Source organism: Thunnus maccoyii, chromosome 4 (genome assembly GCF_910596095.1).
Source record: "Thunnus maccoyii chromosome 4, fThuMac1.1, whole genome shotgun sequence".
In the NCBI taxonomy this organism is placed as follows: domain Eukaryota; kingdom Metazoa; phylum Chordata; class Actinopteri; order Scombriformes; family Scombridae; genus Thunnus; species Thunnus maccoyii.
Window position 1 is genome coordinate 24,554,801 of NC_056536.1, and position 21,231 is coordinate 24,576,031.

Consider the following 21,231-nt stretch of genomic DNA (forward strand, 5'->3'; position numbering starts at 1 on the left):
AGTCTCAGAGGAAAGCGAGGTCTCGTCATGCCAGACAGACCCGCAGGTCAACACAGGTAAAGAACAAATGGCTCACAGAAGTTTTTATTGGAACGTGTGTTGACAGATATGATACTGTATGAATTTCCTGCAGGGTGTGACTCTGACAGACCTGAAAGAGGCTCAGAAGATCAACAGCCTGTCTCCTCAAGACAGACAGACGGAGGAAGGAGGCACTCTGGATGACAGGTCCTGTCTTTGGAAAGGCTTGACAGATGACAGGCGAGTCAACGTCAGTCTGACAGAGTCCAAGGAACCAACAGAGATTAGCCCAAAATGGAGCAAAATGGATGAGGTTAGTCAAAAAGAGTTTGCAAATATTAATTCAAAAATGAATTCATGCTTTCTGCTGCAGAAGAGGTTGATTTGTAACTTTAAGTACTGTTTGTGAGCCATTTTTACATTTTAATCTGAATTATTATCTTATGCACGTACAGCAGGGGAACATTGAACCCAGGTTAGAAACCCTTGCTGAATCTCCAATCAAAAGCCTTTCATTTTCATCTATTACTGGATCCTGTGGCCTGCCTTCCTCCTCCAACACAAGCAACAACTCCTTCAGAGGTCAGAGAATCACTGGGTCTTTTTAAAGATAAGATAAGTGCTCAGTGTTGCAGCATCACAAAACATTTATCTTCCAAACATACTTATATACATAAGAGGAAACAGGTGCTCTGTCTTTAAATGCAGGCTATGTTCTCCAGAGCAAAGTCAGGAAGAGAGGCTACACTCCATAGTCAAAAAACAGCAAAAGGAATCACCTCATGTATTGGTCTTTTAGATGGATTTATTCACAATCATCTGTCAGCCCACTGATTGTGAATAAATTAATCTAAAAGACCAACACATGAGGTGATTCTTTTTGCTGTTTTTATACTTACTTAATACTTTTATACTTACCTACATACTTAACATACAGTACATACCTTAAATCATTCATACATTAAAAAATAATTAAAAAAAAACACTCAGTAATGAAATTGATAAATCACTACTTATAAAACCAATAAAATAATATTGCATTACTATTGCACATTGTACCGTAATATTCCACATTTAACATAATGTACTTCATCAATGATAATCAAAACAACATGAATTGTTCATTTTCAGTAGTGATCAGTCGATAAGTCCAACTACTTGTGCATACGTTACATGTGCAGCTGGTGAGAGACGGTGGAGAGATGAAAATCAGAACCCTATCGAGGAGGCAGCACAGCTGAACTTTGCCACAAAACAGCAGCAGAGGCGACACTGCTGTGATGTCAAAGAGTCAGACTACAACATTGCGGAGGTATGAGGAGAACTTTTACATACTTTTAATTTAATAGTAATCACAGATAGCCCAAGAGGAAAAAAGGTTTGAGCTACCATGCTTTCCTGTTGTTTTCCTTTGGTACCACTAGATAGAGCTAAAGGGTTTTCCAATTTATTTTCTAATGCCTAGTTTGACCAAGGAAAACTGAGTATTTATAGTTCACTTGATACAAACTACTTTCTGACGGATTGAGAGTCCGTGAGAATAAGTTTCACAGTTTTTATGGCATTCTTTGATTATCATCTACAAAGTAAAAGCGATTCCTTATTTATAAAAAGTGCTACCTAGATATCAGATACTGCGCAGTTGAAAATATTATGCCACCAACAATAATGTTATCATCCAGTATGAATCAATATTCATTAGGCCCATTGTTTCATATCCACATCCTGTCTCTCACTCACCCGAAAACCAAATATGCTTCAAAGGCAGCTCTGATCTCTGATGCAACAATTTGAGATGTACTGCAATCTTAGATGTGAAGCACACACACAACACAAAAAGTGCTGGTTAATATCTCATAGAAAGACAGTCCAGGAGAACCAAAGCCCCCCCCCTGCCCCTCCTCCCTCTAAGTCGCTTTGCTTCTTCACATCACATGGCTGAGGTGTCTTAGCATTCCATACCATATTGGGCAAAACCGAGACGCTCTCTGCTCAGTCTTAGCTTTGGATTCAGAGGGATTGCCTTCCTTTTTCTTTCACCCTCTTAACTGGATGCTTCCTCCACCTCTATGCCGCATGTGAAAAACCCTGACTCCGAACCCCATGATTCCTCCTACTGGGTGCAACTTGGCAATTCACTTGAGTTTCGGTGAAGACATTTAATTAATTTGTGTTTCTAAAAAGAAGACGTTCTAAAATAGATACCGCGGCGAAGGCCGGAGGGGGCAAAGAGATGATAAGGCGGTGAGGGATGACTTTTAGAGGAGATTATGCACAGATTATGAATGTCCTACGTGTGATACAGTATGAATGGAAAGTGATTTCCCTGAGAGCTGACTCCAGGTCAGCGGATCAGCTGTCTCCCATGGTGGAATCTGAAGCAGAGATCTGTTAGTAACATGAGAGTCTCTTAGCATTACCGAGAGGACTATATCTGTCTGTGATAATCATACCGAGCAGCAAGATTTCATCAGAAGCATGACAGGCTGCCCATCACTGGAGTCGACCTCTGCTTGACTCCATGATGATCTGAACAGATTTTCCACATTGCTGTTTCAGCAACAGAGAGAAAGACAGGTGTTGAGAAAGTCAGCTGCAATCATGATTAAAGGAATAGAGAGAGGTAGAGCAAGAAAGAATACCTTTACAGCCAATATTTATACTGCCACTTTATACTGGATGGGATTAAGTAATTAGCTCCTGATGGCAGTGTGTCTTGCTCCCTCTTCCACATTTACTCCGACTATGGTGGCTGCATCTGTGGCTCATTATCAGTATTGTTGAAATGCATGACAATAACATCTCATATGGAAAGTCCGGAAACTAAGGCTGGGGATCAGACTGGGGGAACTCCAACTTGGGCACCAACACCAGTCCCAAAGTAGTTCACTGCCACTATCAGTCATATTCTTTGCAGATGGTTTCTGGTGAAGAACAAATATACTCTACATACACGGTGAATACAATCACCGATATTCAGTTTTACAAACCATCTGTCACAAAAGAGTGTATTGTTGATTTTATGTAATGCAAAATAGTTCAAGAACCAAAGCTATCAACACAAACCTTTTCAGAAAAGTTTAATATGCAAATAAGGTTACTTTTCTCTATATGTGACCACTGTCTTACCTCTCTTATGTTCGGTCTTTCAGAGACATTTTGGTCATATTATGAGCTTGGATGGTTGTTCAGTAGCACTAAACAACATCATCAAAGTCTTTTTGTCAAATAATCAAGTCTTGCCTTCTCTTTCATATTTTCTCCAGCTTTCTATTTTTTCTCCTTCTGTGTTTTTGTTTTATTTCGTTCTGTCCTATCTTTCCTTCTATCTGTTTGCCCTGAGCAGGGATGAGGGAGTTTAGGAGTTTAGGAACAGTGTGGTGCTGCAAACCACACTATAAAAGGAAGATAGCAATGAGCCGGCTTGTGCGGGCTATGGCAACAAAGTAGAGGGGGGGTTGCAAGGTTGTTTAAAGGAATAGTTCAGAATTATGAGAAATACCCTTATTAGAGATAGATAAGAATAGTTATACCCATCTCATGTGTGTACAGTAAATATCAAGCTACAGCCAGCAGCTTGTTATCTTAGCTTAGTGTAAGACTGCATACAGGGGGAAACTCTGTCCAAAGGTAACTAACTCTGCCGACCAGCACCTCTAAAGCACACAAATTAACATGTTTTTTCTTGTTTGTTTAATTCATGCAGAAACCGAGATGTAGAAACAACCAAATGTGGTTTTAGGAGGGCTTATGTCACTGCGTCCAGCCAAGAAATGCTCCGGCACGTAACCTCTGTGAAACCACAACTTGTTGTTTTCACACTTTTGTTTCTGTAGGGATTTAACAAACGAGATGTAATTTGTTATTTAGTGAGCTTTAGAGGTCCTGTTCGGAGGATTTATTTACCTTTGCACAGAGCCACACCAGCTATTTTGCCCTGTGTCCAGTCTCTATGCTAAGCTAAGCTAACAAGCTGCTGGATTTAGCCTCGTATTTAGTTTACAAACATAACAGTGGTATCAATCTTCTCATCAAGAAGGCAAATGAGTATATTTCCCAAAATGTCAAACTATTCCTTTAACAAGATGGTGACTTTCAAAAAAGATTAAACAAAGGATGAGTCACGAGCAAAAATGAACACAAAATAATCATTGTTTATTAAAGTGTGTAATGGATTACACTTATTTTGGGATGAGGAGTTATGTGGCACAAGTGTCCCGTGTTAACATTGTGTAACACTCAACATTTCCTCTCCATCAGGGTGCACAGAGTTACTCGACACCTCACGGTTGTTGATGGCTCCTCAGGTAATACTGTCGACCTTCCAGGACACAAACGACTGCGGCTCCCCCCGAGTCTGGCTTTGTGCTCCACCTCCCTTTATCCCCGTCCACATCAGTGGACAATTTTAGCCCTCAGTTCCGAGTCTGTCCATAGCAGAGCCTCTGGCAGGCTGCCACAGCAAGCTGCCAAAGCTGAAGAGAGCTGGGAGAAGCAGGGGTGGGGGTGTAGGGACTGGGAGGGCGACCAAGCAATGAAAGGAGAAGGAGAGAGAGAGAGAGAGAGAAAGCAAGAGAGGGAGGGAGATGGAGAGAGAGAGTATAACTTTGGGAATCCTCAGAGGCAGCATAGGGAACAAACTTTTCTCTCTTGGCTGCTTACTTTTGGACTTTCTCACATTTCATCAAAGACCTCAGTGTTCACAGAGTGAAGACAAGGGATGATAATTTGTTTGCTTTCCTAGTTAAAGAGTTATTTATCTGTTTTTGTGATCATCAGAGATTACTTTGTTTTGTCGTTCTTTGCATTTTTATCTAATTATTGCTTTACTGTCGGAGCTTTGAAGAAAGGCGTTACCACACATCAGAAATCCCTCCAAACTTGGGACTCTCCAGCTCATGGGAGTGTGAAGCTGGACTGAAACACACACACACATATATATACACACACACCTGTTGTTGCTGAGGATTCCCCGGGAGCTCAGTCATGGGCATCTGCGTCACTGTTGCTTGAGAGAATCTGTGCGTCTGTGCAGCTGTTATCTGGTGGTGGCCTCGGTGAATGTTACAGTAGACGTTGACCTGATTGTCCAGGGTAGAGGAGGGAGATGTCAACCTACTACCCGCGCAGCAAGGATCTGACTCGCACCAGGAAGTCAGTGACAGATTCACCACCGGCCTCTCCATCCCCTACAGAGAAAAGCTACAGAGTAAGACCAGAACCTTTTCTTGCACTGAAACACACCTTTTTGACGTTAAATTTAAGGATTCAGCCGGTTTAAGATGATAAATTACACCCAGTGGAGTATATTTACTTGATTATGTTAATAGTAGGTTTTTTGAGAGGGAATGACGCAGTCGTTATATGGATCAGAATCACTCATACTGTATCGTAATTGTTACTTTTTAACTCTCTATCAAGTTCTTCCCTCTTGTAGTAAATAAAACCATCTAACGCTTTAGTAAACTCAAAGAAAGCGGGTCTAAACACATGAAAGCTTCAGACTCTGTGTAGCGTATTTTTGTCTTTGGAGATTTGCTGTTTTGAGCTCCAGAAGTTTTTATCTTTTTTTATCAACAGGCCGTAATGTCAAGTGGAATGACTTCCTATTTTCTGATATTGCTCTATAATTGTGTGCATTTACATGAGTAATCGGCTGCTCCTGAGCCACTAATTTAGTTTATTAAATATCACAAATAACTTGTGAACCACTCATTATCTCAGCTTATTTGTTGACCCATGAAAGAGAGGCAAGTGTTTACTCTGAAGCACTCAGAGACTGATCCCACTTGGAAAAGACTTCTGGATTGAAACATTCCTGCTGTAATTTCCTGTTATTTTTTTTCTGTCTAAGTGGCTTATTCTCATGGGCGTTGTTTGACTGCTGTGTTTATGTCAGGGCATCAGACTCAGCTGTGTGACAGCTACATTTAAAGGGACAGGGAAAAGTCAAAAAACATGAAGTAGCGGTCTATTTGGAGATGTGCAGAGATTTGCTCATGCAATGTCGTGCAACACTACAGATGCTCTCATCACAGCAGAGTTGCTAGCGGTGAATGCTACCAGTGGATGCTGTCATTCTTTTGCTCTCTTTTGAAGGAGCGTCAGTCTTCCTGTACTGTATCCATGGTGAAACTTCGGCATTAATTTTCCATGATGTCAGACCAATCTCAATTGGCAGAGTTTTCATGGGAGAGAAAACGCAACGCAGAGGGGGTGGAATCAGGTTGATGCAGTACTACTTTTAGCACTTGCCACAGTGTTTTGATGGGAACCTGTTCCTCTTTAGTAAAATACAATGTGTTACAGCTTTGACCGACAGGAAGAAGTATAAACAAGAACACATTTACATTATTGGATGGACAGTTGGACATCATCATTAGACAGATGTGAGGCATTTGAGTGAAAACAGGAAAAGGGGAAGATGATCTCAGTTGCCAGAAGGGCTCAGATGTTTTGTAAAGAGTTAATAGGAGGGAGTGAGGAAAGGTGAGTGAATGTGGAAGAAACGTCTTTTATGGTTGTGTGTCCAGTGTCGGTTCCAGTGGTGGGGGTGAAGAGAAAGAGACAGAGGGAGAGAGAGAGAGAGAGAGAGAGAGTGTGTGTGTGTGTGTGTGTAGCAGCAGGTTGCTCAGATTTTCCTACTGCAAAATCCAGTCAGCTCTGAAGAAGTGATGCTATGACACAAACGGGCAGAAGAAGTGAAAGAGGTGAGAGGGAGGATGAAGAATCTCCTAATAATTATTTCATTGGCTCCTGCAAACTGCAATTAACAACATCATTTATACATTGTAGCAGTGAGCTCATGCAGGCAGCCTGTATGTGTCTGACCCCTCCTGTCGCATATGATGTTGGTCCTGGCAAGCCATAAAACTGGAGGCAGTTGTGTTTACAAAGCGCCAATGGTTCAAGCATACACCCGTTTGAGGTTGTTTCCATCAGTCTGACACCCTGTTGTTTTTCTCTCTTGGTTGATTGTCTCCTCCTGCATCTGCTCTGCCTCACATAGTTGACTGAGCTACATGTGCCACTTCTAACTCCCTCTATTTGTCCTAACAAGGGAATCAGATTGGTGCAGCTGCCATCTGAAGGAGAATTTCATCTGCAGTATGATTCAGTTTCTGGCTTTGGTTCAGTGTGCACCAAAATCTACATGATGCAGACTTTCATGTAAAAGCATGCATGTGTTACTGGAAGAATTCCCCCGCCCCCCTGTTTTTTTTTTTTTTTTTACTAAGGATAATATCCAGTCGTTTAAACCCCACCGGGCCCAGCCAAGATTTCGCTGGAATTAAGTTTAAAAAAAACTAATTTCACTAATTTGATAATCCTTTGGTGTGAAATAGGTTTGCATCCAGTAATAATCTTGAAAGAGTTTGAAGGGCTATGTAACAGTTCATATCCCCTACATGATAATTTATTCATAAAACCAGGGGCCAATCATCCCAGCTGATTAATGAATATATACACCAAATCTTATTGAGGGATCCCCTCGGTTCTGTATTAAGAGATCAGAGTGAGTGAGAGCTCTTCCAGGCTCCGTCCTTGGCCCTTTTTCATCTGAGGTCATGGAGGTCTGTTTTCTGGATAGCTCTGCTAAAGCACATGACCACATAAGGACAGGCAGCACTGGCTCAGTTGTGTAAACACGTGCTGAGGAATAGCTCCTTTGACGCTGGGTGAAATATCCCCCAACAAGCCAAATGGTAGCACAGGAATAACTGTGCACTCCGTTCCTTTTGACATAAATTCTCCTCCTTTAGAGCACATGCTTTTCACAGAGCCTACATCTGCTTCTTGTCTCAAACAGCTCAGACTACCACACAAGTTGTTCAGTGCAAAGCGTTGCTTAACAGAAGTGTTTAAAGCTGTCTTTCCCTGCATGAGAGCAACTCCAAATCTTAGGATTTAGGAGTAAAGTTTATGGGACTGCTGTAGATATTGTAAAGAGATCACAGATCAGTCTGGCCTCATATCATGGCAGCGTCTCTCCCTGGCTTTCTCAATTGATGGCTGTTTTGTTCAGTTTCATTCAGTGCAGGAATCGGCTTGGCTGGAGGTCTCTAAATTTGTTCACTGGAGGTCCAGTTTATGTATGAGGTGTAATAACACAGGGAAGCAGTAGACAGACATAAACTACACCTACCAGTTTTATGTAGGCACATCTTTGAAGGTATATAATTAAAAAAAAACACAGACCAGAAATACAGTCAGAGTTCTAGAAAAAAAAAAAAAAAAACCCTCCTCCACCTTCCACTGAATGTAGCACAATACCCGGACTCCTTGGTGACATGGAAACGCATCCAATATGTGATCACAACAGGCCACTTGGCAGCCACGTAGACTGGGCTAGTCATAGCAAAAACCTTCCAGGACAGTCTGCTATCAGTCTGTTCTCTGAGGTCAGCAGTTGACCCGTCATACTTAGCTTCTGATGTCATGATGTCATCTTTATGCTGCAGGCATTTGTGTGGCAGCCGTCTATTCTAAAAGATTAACCGGGCTCACCGGGGAGCTTTGACCTGTGTGAACCCTGTTGGTGTGGTGTTTGGGTGAATTATATCTCACTTCTGCATGCACCTCTTCCCTTTGGAACTTCAGGCCTCTGAACACACTGTGATAATTCACTTTGGAAGTTTTGTTTTTGTTCTCTGTTGTCTCAGAATGGAAAATATTTCACTGCCAAGCGTCTGTTTGGTCTTATCAAACAAATAAATCTGGATCTAACCATGACAGAACGTTTTTACACAGTGTTGTTCCCAGTGCCCTGGTGCTGAGTGATCTGACTAACATGGTTTATTCTTTGTCTTTCAGCATGAGAGACTGTCAAGGTAAGGATTTAACATTGTTTTTTTTTTCCCTCCTCTATTACAGAACTGTATTTCCTGAAAAATGTTAAAACAAATGCCCTAAATAAAGTGGCATTGTAAGCTGAGTATGAGATATGTTGCCTGTAGATATGACTCCACTGGAGAGAGTGTGACAGACAAACCACTGGGCAGAACCAGCTCCTACACACGGAGAGAGACGAGGCTGGCCGCGCTGAATAAACAGGAGCAAGACTCCACCACCAAAGATTACAAGAAGGTAGTAACTCTCAGTTTAAAGGAGCACATTCCTCCCTGAATCATTCGTGTGGGGTCCTGTGTGACTGTCAGATCACCATACAGATTTAACCATGTATGTATTTTCAGTGACTATTTTTATAATATTCCAATAAGGGCAAACACATAAAGATTTACTTTTAAGTTGTGATATTGTTTTGAAAAAAATGCTGTACTGAACTCAACTGATTGAGCCATACAGCACTTGATTTAAGATTGTTAGGCCCAGAAAAAGGTGGCAAGTTCCATGTTTATGTTGAAATATTCATAAGTGATTACATTCTTTTGAATGCAAAGTTTTCTATCAACTGTTGTCAATATGAAAAAAATAATTTTATTCTATTCTATTTGTTGAAATTATTTTATTAGTATAATTTTTGCACATTTTTTAGATGTATTCAATATCTATGGTGATAATTAGGTAAATCTAGGTGAACTGGGGATGCTTGCAATTTAAATAAATTCTGCAGAAAACCACAAGAAGAGCTATTGTGCTGTTGCACAGATGAGCAAATCTGATCTAGTTCTACAAAGATATGACTTTCTACTGTATTATTAGTTTTTTCTTCATTTCATTTATTAATCTTTGAATAAAATGTTTAATGTCTCTGTTATATGTAAAATGTTTAATTTATTGAGTTGTATACATGGATCTTGTCTTAAAACTTGAAATTAAAAAAATGCATGTTATTTCACTTAAATGTTGACAGATGTTGAAAGTGCACTTTTACTGTACATAGAAGGTAAAAGGTGCATCTCTAAAATAGACACCAACTGTTTAATAGAGACTGAAATTTTAAAAACTGTCATTGTTCTTAGCACCCAAAGGAACTAAGAAATTTAAATAATAATAATAATAATAATAATTATAATAATAATAATAATAATATAGATTTTTTTTTTTACTAAAATAAAACTGAAACATTAAAACAAACACCATTTCACATGACCAAATGGTAACATTGGAACTGTATTAACATGTTAAATATATTAAGTGTTTTTGTTGCCAGTGCATTTTGATATATCCAGTCATATTAACAATGTAGAACGGTAATTTTGATTTATTGTATATAGCATTAGACACTGATCTGTTGTTGATATGTAGTAAATGGATGTTTATACAGTTGACTGTGGGATAAGAAGGGAGAATAACAGCAGGCTTTAGATAATGTTCAAGATTTTGATATTTGCATTGCTTACTTCGTTATTTTATTTAATCACTGACTTTTTTATTTCTAGATTAGTTATTGTGTTATTTCATTCTTAATTTGTTTAACTTTTAAAATCAATAAAGATCAAGAATTGCTGGAACAAAGCGATTCCTTAATCTCACTTTGTTCATTTTCAGATGTACACGGAAGCCTTGCACGAGAATGAACGTCTCAAGTCCAGGTTACAGGACAGCAAACAAGAACTGGCTAAGATTCGTTCCCAGCTGGAGAAAGTCACTCAGGTAGAGTGCAGAAACAGTCGTTGCATCACCATCATCCTTTTTGTCATCTTAAAAGTAATACAAGGAAAGGTCACGGTAGAGATGATTACTGAATGTGCTACAGTACAATTCTTGTGATATTTTCTCTTAATAATAACAGCACCATTCTAACTTCCAGAGGCACGACAGAATATCAGAGAGATCTACTGTACTTGAATCAGAGAAAAGGGTAAGTGTCTTGGAAACCTTTTGGCATTTTGGTATTTTATTTGGTCATGCTCTTCTGCACTATCATGATGGATGAATGTCCATATTTTCTCTCTGTCTTTTTCCTTCTAATTTTCCTGTGTGCTTGAATTATAGTCTAATGACTATTGGGATTTTCCAAAGGAACATAGCACTAAATTTATTTTAATTGTTTCTTCTTTATTTACAGGAAAAACAGGCTCTGGAGAAAAAAGTGTCAGGCATGGAGGAGGAGTTAAAGGTCAGTCTATGCAAAAATAAATTCTGCATACTCATCCTGCCTTGGGTTTAAATGACTCTTAAAATTAATATTTTGAAGTTGTGCTTAATTTGTCTTAGAAATGTCTTTTCCCAAGACTGTAATCACCCTAACAGTCCTTGAAGGTAGACACCCCCAGCTCCTCTCACCTATGCTAAATCAAGCACGCCTAAAGCGTTTTTACAAAGCAAAACACAAATGTTGCACACTCCAGGGTTGTGCTTAGCCAGGTGGATTGGAGACAAGGAGAGGGAAGGTTAAAGCTTCAGGCTCATTACCCACAGTGTTCTGCTGGGCCACTTCCTGCCAGGCTAAGGAGGAGTCTGTGCTGCTGCTCCTCTGCTCCACTTATCCCACTGTTGGGGTGAACATTGTGACCTAGTTCCAGCTGAATACCAAACCCCGTCCAAGAGCAAAATACCTGCTTTTGTGAGACATTCCTGCACCGCACTGTGTGTATTCTGCTTCACAAAGAAACACAGGGCAGAGCTGCAGGGAGATTTCAGGCCTGAGTAGTAGTGTGTAGTTTACAATTTACACAATGAGATTATAATTTAATGGTTAAAGGATAGGTTCACAATTTTTCAAGTCTGTCCTAAAAAAAAATAGTCAGGTGCCAAAATGAACACTGACACATGTCATTTTTGCTGTAATCATTCCTCCTATTCATACGGGCCATTAAGAGATCCCTTCATAATGCACTTACAATGTAAGTGATGGGGGGAAAAAATCTATAGACCACCTTCAGTGCAGAAATGTATTTAAAAGTTTATTTGAAGCTAATATGAGGCTTCAGCTGTCCAAATTAGTTAAATCAAGTCAATATCTTTCAAAGTTACAGACTCTTTAGTGCCAAATTCCCTTTTTGTTACAATCCCGCTGAACAGGCAAACACTGTTGTCGAGATACAAAGAGGGAAATTTTTACTAAAAAGACTTTAATTGTTGAAGATATCCACTTCATTTAGCCTTTGTGCTTCACTTTAACAAAGTTTCACTGATGTTGTTAAAGGGGAAAAATGTTTGCAACAAAAAACTGCTATAAAATATTACATATTAATATTATTTTCAACTTTCATTGAGTTAAATCTTTCAACCAAAATCAGTCCTGGTAATAACTTCCAAACATTCATTCGTTTTCAGAATTCTAACCCTTTAAATGCCAGCTTGTTTGCCTAATGCCAGTGTTGTTTTTATATATATAAAAAAGCAAACAAAAAATTAATTATTCTGAATTATTTTCCATATACTAAATGCTTGGGGGAAATTTTCACACACACACACACACACACACACACAGTGGAAATATACAGTGAAAACCAGGAAAATAGCACATATTTCTATTTCCATAGGGCAAACATGAAAATGGCTCAATCTGGTGGAAAATAGTAAAAACGACAATTTAGAGCCAGGGCTCTAGATTGAAAGCCTGATATAATAGAATGCATGATTTTATGCTTTAATGGCCATGGGATCACAAATTTTGGTTTTAATGGGTTTCAACGGGAACATCGTTGTCCTTAAGGAGCTAAGTGTCATTATTTTTATTACACAATTTATTATATACTTATTATAGGAAATGAGGTTGAAATTCTAAAATTGGACAAGAAATCTACACCCTTATCAAATTTTATGCCGTATGCATTAACACAGTCAAAATCACAAAAATGATTGCAAAATCACGGATTAAAAAGCCAAAAATGCCCCTAGTGAGACATAAGGAACATGCAGACAGTGACAACAGAGAGTGACATGAATATTAAAAATAGGACACATACAGAAGTGTGGTATGCCAGTAGCAGATGTTTGACCCTCATGTTGTCGTGGTTCCCTCAGCAGGATCCCCCACTGCGGTTTCGTTGTGGGTACCAGCCCTGAGGGCAGGCTGTCTCAGGGGAGGGGGGATGGTGAGTGGTCGCTATGATGCAGAAGAGTGATTGACACCTGCCTGTCACTTCACATGATTCTCTTCTGTCAAAGACCGGGGCATGTTTACACGTGTGGACACATATGTACATCACATAGTCCGCTCAAAAATACAAGTACTCTCTACTGTAAAAGCCACAGGGACACAGGCACAGTCTTTATTTTCTTTACATGTAAACCACCTTAGGGAACTGGCTTGTCACTCACTCACAAAATCACTTGTTCACGTTTAGCAAGCCACAGATTCTCCACAAGGAGGAGCTGTTCAGAATAGTGGCAACCAGCACCACCTACATTACAGAAAAAAACAGCAGCACTAGATTTGTCAATGCTGTCTTCTACAAGCAAACAAAATAACAGCTGCTGTAATTTTAACACTTACACACTTAAATAATTACACCAGTGTGAGTGTTACAATCACCGCTGCTGCTATTTTGTGTGTACATGTGTGTAGCTATGAAAAAGTGAAGTATTACTTGTCGACAGAGAGCACACATCAGCCTGTCTTTGTCTCCAGTTTGTTACTTGTCTTGCCAAACGGGGACACAGGCTGTATTTATACTGATAATTTAGCATCTCTGGGCTGAAACTGTTGGCTCTGTTGTTGACTCAGCCTGGTTTCAGGTGTTTCACATCAATGTCACTGTGTGTCCTTGTTTTCCCTCTTGAAACAGTATACACGTGTTAGTGTCCAAAGTGTTGGATTTCTTACGTGTAGGATTCTCACATTTTAATAGAAAGGCTTAATTATTCCTGACAGCCTCTGAAACCTAATTAATAGCAGCTGTGTAGAATTATCTGCAGGACTTGAGTCTGATTTAATGCCTATGAGCACAATATTAAGAGAGTGTAATGAAGGATACTGGTCATTATGCATTCTTGTCACACTCTGCCCTTTTCTTCCCTCTTGCCAAAGGCACCTATCCAGAACCTGTACTGTTTTATTCTAATACCAAGAGAACATTATATGCATGGACTGTTCCCAAACACAGGCTTGCTTTAAACTGCTTTTATAAATGCGCATTGGTTTTGTAAGAAGCAGCTGGAAATCCTGCTTATACCTCATCTTTGGCCACATTCAAGTCTACAAACTTTTTGTAGTCTGAAATACTAGAAGTGCCCTGTGTGCGTGTGTGTGTGTGTGTGAGTTCTAAGTGGTTTACCCTCAGGAATGGCGTCAAACCACAGACGTCTCTATGGAACCACACTGAGGTTTACCTCAAATAGTCAGGCCAAGAGAAGGAGGGAAATGAATCATTTCCATTCCTATTGACTTATAACTGGCTAGGCTCTTGTGCAAAGTCTGAAATAGTAGAATGTTAGAATATTATGTGAATTTCTATGAATGTTAATTCCCTCTCCTTTGCTCTTCTTCTGAGCATTACTGCAAAGCTATGCATATAATAACACATGACACTTCACCACTCTCATACAGTCCCCATAAAGGACAACTGCCTTCATAATTTGCTTTGCTTCTTGCAGCTTTTGCTATTTCTTCTCAACCCCCCCAGTAATGTAATGTATATACTTTTTATATAAGTTTTGCTCATAAGTCCCTCAGGTCTGTTCTTTCCCCCGTCTGCGTAGGCGTGTGGGTGCATGCCTGTATAAGTGGAGATGTATACAGTGTCTATATGAGTCTTTCTCTCTGCACATGGCCTGCCTCCCTGCATGCTTTCTCTGTCTGCCCCTCTCTGTATCTCTCTCCTCCTCTGTGCAGGCTTTCCCTGCTATGGCTCAGGTCCAGACCTTGCGGAGGGTGAACGAGTGTCTCCTGGCTGAGAATAGAGCCATGCTGCGCGTCCTCGCCCGCCTCTCTGAGACGGCCTCCATGCCGGAGACAGAGGACCTCTGATCCTCTGACATCATCTGTTCTCCTTCCTCCCTCCCTCCTCTCCTCCCCCATTCCTCAGCCACATAACTTCTACGCTCTTCTCTCCTTCTGGTGCCTCTACATCCCCCTCGTCCTCTGCTGTGTTCCTCTCAGGCAGGTCCCACATCCCCCACCCCCCTATCTCCCCACACAGTGCAATGCATCTTCCTCTGCACTCTTTTAACTCATTCTCCTTTACGGCCATCAGAGGGCAAGCTCACTGCCCCTCCCCCCAAAAAACATTTCTCATAAGCCTCCTTTGAAGTGTATTTTTAGCTACATTGATGTTGCATGGAGCTTCATACGACATGAGCATTGCATCAGCGTTTTTTCCTTCTTTATTTTTTCTACCTTTGGTTATCATATAGATTAAACATCTAGCAGTCTGCAACATGAAGATTAAAAGCATTTATAGCAGTTATTGATCCTGCTACAGTCAGATATGTGCGGGTCCTGTGTAATGTGCTGTGTAATCAATGCAAAGTTGTTTGCCAAGGAAATAACTGTTCCAGTCAATCATCCAAAGGAAATGAAGTGTGTTATCATCATTAGTCCTCAAAATGAGCAACTCTTGTGCAATTAGATGAGACAGAGATATGTGGTGGATTTTATTTACTCTGTGTTTTTGTTCATGAAAGAGAAAACAGATGATGATATTACTTTAAAGTATGTAAAGAAATGCACTTATCTGCTTTCTCGTCGAGAGTTAGATGAGACTAATGTACCACTTTTGGTACACTAAATAGGAAGCTACATGGAAGCAAGGGCAAAACAGCTGCCCACTAACACCTGTAAAGCTCACTCAGAACATATTATATCTTTAAACTATACAAACCGAAATGTGGCAACCTCATGTTGAGAACAAGTCACTGCATCTGGCAAGATATAGCCCAATTCCAGCACGTATGTAACTCTCCATAAAACCTCAACCCAATCAATTTGGCGTTTCTGTTTTTGTGTGAATTAAACAAATGAGATGTAACGTGTTAATTAGGGAGCTTTAGAGGTGCTGGTAGGCAGATTTGGTTACCTTTGGACAGAGCCAGGCTAGCTGTTGTCTTTGTGCTAAGCTAAGCTGAACAATTCCTGGCAATAGCTTTATATTTAACAGATGTACAGTCTGGTATCTGTCTTCTCGTCTAACTCTCTGCAAAAGCAAATAAGCATATTTTCCAACTATTCCTTTAATTGCATTTTGCTGCGATCATGAGGTTTCTGTACTGAAATTTTAGGTTATTAGTGACAGAGAAAACATGCTAGAAAAGTGGCTCCAAACATGTCATCTCCTACAGGTCATGAACATGTTGATGCCAGGTGCTTTTGCTCATTTCCCCACTTTTGGTAATATGTCACAGCTAGAGCAGAGGGTTATTGTTTGCCTCTAGTAGAGGGGAAACACTTTGACAAAGAGGGTGGTTATTTTTAGTCTCTGCTCCTCATGAGAGACATGACCTAGATTTGAGAGATTGACCCTCTCTCAGAGTCTCTCTCTTTGACTTTATTCTCTTTCACTTTTCACATAATGCCAAAGTCACTCTTCACTGCATGATCAAGTACTATAAAGCATGTCATCATTTTTCGGTGTCAAACTTTACTGAAAGACAACTTTTAGTCCATTTGTTTTTAGTGCTGATTTATTTTATCATTACAGTGGATGGATGTGGTGAATTGTGTGATTGTACCACCCGAAACTTTAAATTACAAACTTTACACAAATTATTTTAGCATACATTTCACTGATTGTATAACTGTGATATATTAGTATAATATACTAATGTAATTTATTTCCCTCTGCTGTCCCAGATCTTAACAGAGCTCAAGTCAGACAACCAGAGGCTAAAGGATGAGAACGGAGCTCTCATTCGAGTCATCAGCAAACTGTCCAAATGAAAAGATGTCTGAATCACAACCTGAAGCTCCTGTTCTGTGTCTGTGGACACTCCAACCCTGATATGGCAGTTTAATTATTCATGATGTCCCAAGTTCTGACACCTCTGAAGGGCCACTTTGGCTGAAGATCCTGATACAGTAATTCCTGTTGGGACTTGTGAAGATCCAAAGAGTTTCAGTCAAATTTTACCAAGCGTGTGAAGGAGTTACAATAATAATTTCTACTTGATTAGTTTTTATTTTCTTTAAATATATAGGGACCACATGTACTGTTTGAATGACATTTTTAGGCCCAATTCAAACAAATCCAGGGGTTTGCATGAAGATACTGTATCTAATATTATACCCACACTTCACATCCACACATCACGTTTGTTGCTACATTGTGCACTGCAGATAAGTATTTTACTGTCGTCCTAATTATGAAGTAGAGAGAAGCTGATTTTGTCATTAAGAATGTTTTTTTCATACTACTGAAATAATCATCCCATACCTGGATTACTCACAGGAAAAAAGTGTGGTAGAAGCATCAAATTCCCCAAAAGTCACAGTCTGGCATGAATAAATAAAGACTGAAACATCTTTATAATATCAGAATATACAGCTATGTCGGTAAAATGAAGCCCAGGCCGGCAACAAACAGGGGCTCCAGTTCCAGAGACATAAACTGGTTATTGATATGATTCTCTAGAGGCATCTGAGAAGCAACCATTAATGCCACTAAAGAAGATTTAGCTCTTTTAATGGCAACTGGAGGTTTCCTTAAAACCAAGACTGTGTTGAAGTGAAGAAGAGAATCTCCAGCTTCTCTCATACATTTTAATAAAAGATGTTAGGGTTGCTGATTTCACAAATGGAATTTTGAAAATATTTGCTCGATTAGAGAGATATTAAGGTAATAAGTTATAAAGATAATGAGATGCAGGTTTTGCTCAGCTGTGCTTCCTCATCTCCCCCTCGGCACCTCTCAAATCTGGATTTTACAGCTCCAGGTCGTAAACTGTAAACCCAAAACTTCCCGTTAGGAACATCGGTGACATCATAAAAACAACATCCATGTTTTTCTACAGTTGTCTAACACACACTTATGCACCAGTGTATAAGGGCTCTGGGATATACTTGCATATATATATACATTGACAACAGCCTCCTGCAGACCTGCAAACCAATTCCAAAAGGTTAGATAACTTTTTGGGACATGTCATTACAATCTGTAGCATTTTGAAAATGAAATTATACTAGTTTTTGAGAAATGTTTGTTTATCTAACATATGATAGTGTCCTTACTGTATTTGGTATATGAAGAGGACTGAGTACATGCACTTTGTACAGACTGAACAGTGCTGAGTTTTAATCACTTGTGCATCATCGCCAGCACTGTATTACCTTCAGAATGGTTCAGTTTTCATGAGTACATAACTTAATGTTGTCAGTTCTCTGTGTGGTTTCAGTAGCCATGCTTCATTTTTTTGTTTATATCCTTTATAGAGGATTTTTTTTTTTTTTTTTTTTTTTTAAATACCATCTTCAAAACAGCAGAATGGCTAAACAGAGGAGACAGTCTGAGTGTGTGTGAAAGAAAATGTCCTATGTTATGTTTTGTAATAGAGATATATTTATTTATTTATGCATTTCATAGTTTTCATCTTTATACTTTGTTTACTCAATTTTCTTTTTAAAGGAATACACCAATTATTCTGGCTGACCTGACGGCAATCTTTTTGTTGTGATGAAAACACTAACACCAAAATCATCCATTTAGTCCCTTGGAGATGTTTTTATTTTTTAGCTTACAGAATATTGCGTGTGATTTTAAACATCAAGCACAAATTCAAAGTAACCGGTTTTTAGGAGTAAGTTTCTTGTAGTTTTCAGTATAGGTGCTGTACATACATTTTGAACAGAACTGTGTTGTGCATATGATATTTTCACGACAAACTGAGTTAAATTAATTATTGTCTAAATACACTGAGTTGGCAGTTTATCAGGTACACCTAGCTACATCTAATAGGATCCAATATGACAGCTCGTCAGTTTTTGTTCTAGTCATATTTACTGGTGCTATTGCATTAATTTGAAAGATTTTTCAATATTTGGGTTACACAAAATATTTGAAAAGTTAAAAATGTTCATTAGTTTGTCTAATTAGCATAAGAAATAAAAAATAAAAAACCAAGAAAGTGGCCAGTGTCTTGTAGTTGTACAGTACCTCATGCTGCATACCCATTGTGCTATCACTTTCACTTTATCCTAAAAGTTTAAAAGGAAGGCAGATAAAGTCATCCAGTTCAAACCAGTGTTTTATTTATGTTCCAAATCATATTTAATGTATGAAACTGCCAATCTCAGCTTCTTACTGAAAACTCCTTTAGCTGTAGAGCTGCTACGAGTGCCAGAGACATGAATGATTTTGATGTCTGTCTTCTCTTCACTTCATGGTTGACTTGATGCATTCCTTTCACAATGTGATGGTTTTTGGAGTCCAAACGGGGCAGCATGTTGTAACACCAGTGTTATCTTTGGTCACATCCAGTAAACTGATTTACTCAAAACTAAAAATAAGATGCAGTATGTGTCAGCTATTTCTACATGTGCTGTAGATATATTGAACTATGCAGTATATTCTATTTAAAAGTTTGAAATGTGTTGAATGATAGCTTAATATGCACATATTGGTTTATTCACTTTGCTTAATAAACTGTAAAGGGATGAAATTGTTTCCCTGTGTGACATTAATATATTATGCGTCAGACGCAGAGAGATTATTAGGAACTAGCTGAGCTGAACACACTTCATATTAAACACAAACAAGTCATGGTAATTAAAAGGCCTTTATTTCCTATTTGTTTTTTTACAGAACTGGTAACACATATGATAAATTTGTAATAAGTTATTTGGTTCCCTTGATAATTTTTATAAGGATCCCCAACGTTTGTCCACATAAGGGTCAAGAGGAGTTTGTGAGCAACGTTTGTGTCCAGTCAAGGGCTAAAGCATGCGATCCACAGTAGGCACAAGTACTGACATGAACACGCGCACCACGACACTAGACACGAAGAAACACAGCTAGAGGACACAACCTGACCGTCCTCCGATGCTTTAAAAGATGATGAGGAAGAGAAAGAGGTGAGAAAGGAACAGAAAAAGAGTCTTGAGAATACAGTTGCATCAGGGGAGGAGAGGTGGAGGACTAAGCACTCAAGAGGGGGGGAAGGGGGGGAGTTTGGTACGGTCCTGCATGTTTGGCAGTATACAGTATGTCCATGTTGTAAACATGAAGGCCGGCATTCTTTACGCTCAGCAAAAGCAGATTCAGTGAAGAACTCAATGAGCCTGCTTCCTGTTCAGCATAATGATACTGATGGTACATAGCTGGTTACACATAAACAGGACAAAGACACAAACATAAAGCAAGGTGAAATATGTCTGGCATTGATTCAAATACAGTCCTACATTCTACATTAGAAGTACATAACACGGAAAGCAAAAATTAGGACAGAAGAGAGTGATTACACATATGCACAAGAATACAAAGAAGAAATACAGCGAGTAATAGAGGAGACAAGACAACATGTTTCAAAGTGGTGTCTTTACCCGCTGAGAGGCTTTTCAATGCATTTTGACGAGATGGTAAATGATCTACTGAACTTTGGATGGTTTCCCTTTTTAAATCCCAGCGTTTGTTAAAAAAAAAAACTAAAAAAAAAAAACTAAACACACAACTAGCTGTGTGAACAGTGCTCTAAAACTGTCTCAGTTTCAGATGCAGTTGTGCATAAGGTATTGTACATCTACACAGCTATCAACAGAACATATTAACCCCCATATTTCAAACTTTTTCTTTTAAGATTGAGTATTACAGTCACACACACGAAGATGTACATTTAAGAATGAGTAATGTGTCCCATGCATGCAGACCTGTAGTGTATATTGTAGTTATATATTCTAGTGCAGTTTTTGCACCATTGTCTGCTAAAGGGCCTACACTTCATCTATTTAACCCACATACACAAGCAAACACACGCGCAACTCCCAGTCTCTGTCCCCCATAGAACTTCGGTGGTCATGTGACCGTGGTGACCCGAGCGGTGAAAGGAAATTTAAAAAAAAAAAAAATCTCTTAAATGTGCTATAAATTTACCTGCAATCACATTTGCCTCATCATCTGATGTGTTCTGTTTGCCTCTGCGTGAATTATTTTGGCTTTGTAGATTCAAACAGTGGTGACGTATGTAGGCAACTGTGATCAGGTACTGGCAGTATTTCTGAAACACACTGAAATCATGTATTTTTTATAATTATTCTCAGTGCATCATTTGGTCACATTCAATAGCATTAATGGGACAGTGAATAAAGGAGATTGACTTATAATATTGCATCAGACAATGTGCGGCGTCACGCAACACATTGAAGATTGTTACCAGGATAGATGTGGCAGTTTAACGTTAACTTAAAATTCAGCGACTGAGGTAAACTTAAAG

General features: G+C 39.3%; 1 protein-coding gene across 3 annotated transcripts; it reads left to right on the top strand.

Annotated features, from left to right (window-relative positions):
- The first annotated feature begins 4,581 nt into the window (after positions 1-4,581).
- On the top strand, positions 4,582-19,464 carry LOC121896295 (protein phosphatase 1 regulatory subunit 12B-like). 3 transcript variants are annotated; one of them, XM_042410092.1, is made up of 8 exons: positions 4,582-5,230; positions 8,836-8,852; positions 8,979-9,108; positions 10,474-10,578; positions 10,736-10,786; positions 10,994-11,044; positions 12,901-12,968; positions 16,664-16,747. In XM_042410092.1, the coding sequence occupies exons 1-7, from the start codon at positions 5,129-5,131 to the stop codon at positions 12,937-12,939; spliced, it is 495 nt and encodes a 164-aa protein (XP_042266026.1). In that variant the 5' UTR covers positions 4,582-5,128; the 3' UTR covers positions 12,940-12,968; positions 16,664-16,747. The 3 variants fall into 3 exon arrangements, with proteins under 3 accessions (XP_042266026.1, XP_042266024.1, XP_042266025.1); XM_042410091.1 differs by having other exon boundaries at positions 4,583-5,230; positions 12,898-12,968; XM_042410090.1 differs by lacking the exon at positions 12,901-12,968 and having other exon boundaries at positions 16,664-19,464.
- The last annotated feature ends 1,767 nt before the right edge of the window (positions 19,465-21,231 follow it).

Bases quoted from the DNA above. Each gene is read 5' to 3' on its own strand.
- LOC121896295 (XM_042410090.1), top strand. From the start codon at position 5,129: ATGTCAACCTACTACCCGCGCAGCAAGGATCTGACTCGCACCAGGAAG. The intron at 10,579-10,735 runs GTAGAGTGCAGA...TCTAACTTCCAG, and splicing joins AGCTGGAGAAAGTCACTCAG to AGGCACGACAGAATATCAGA. The intron at 11,045-16,663 runs GTCAGTCTATGC...CTGCTGTCCCAG, and splicing joins GCATGGAGGAGGAGTTAAAG to ATCTTAACAGAGCTCAAGTC.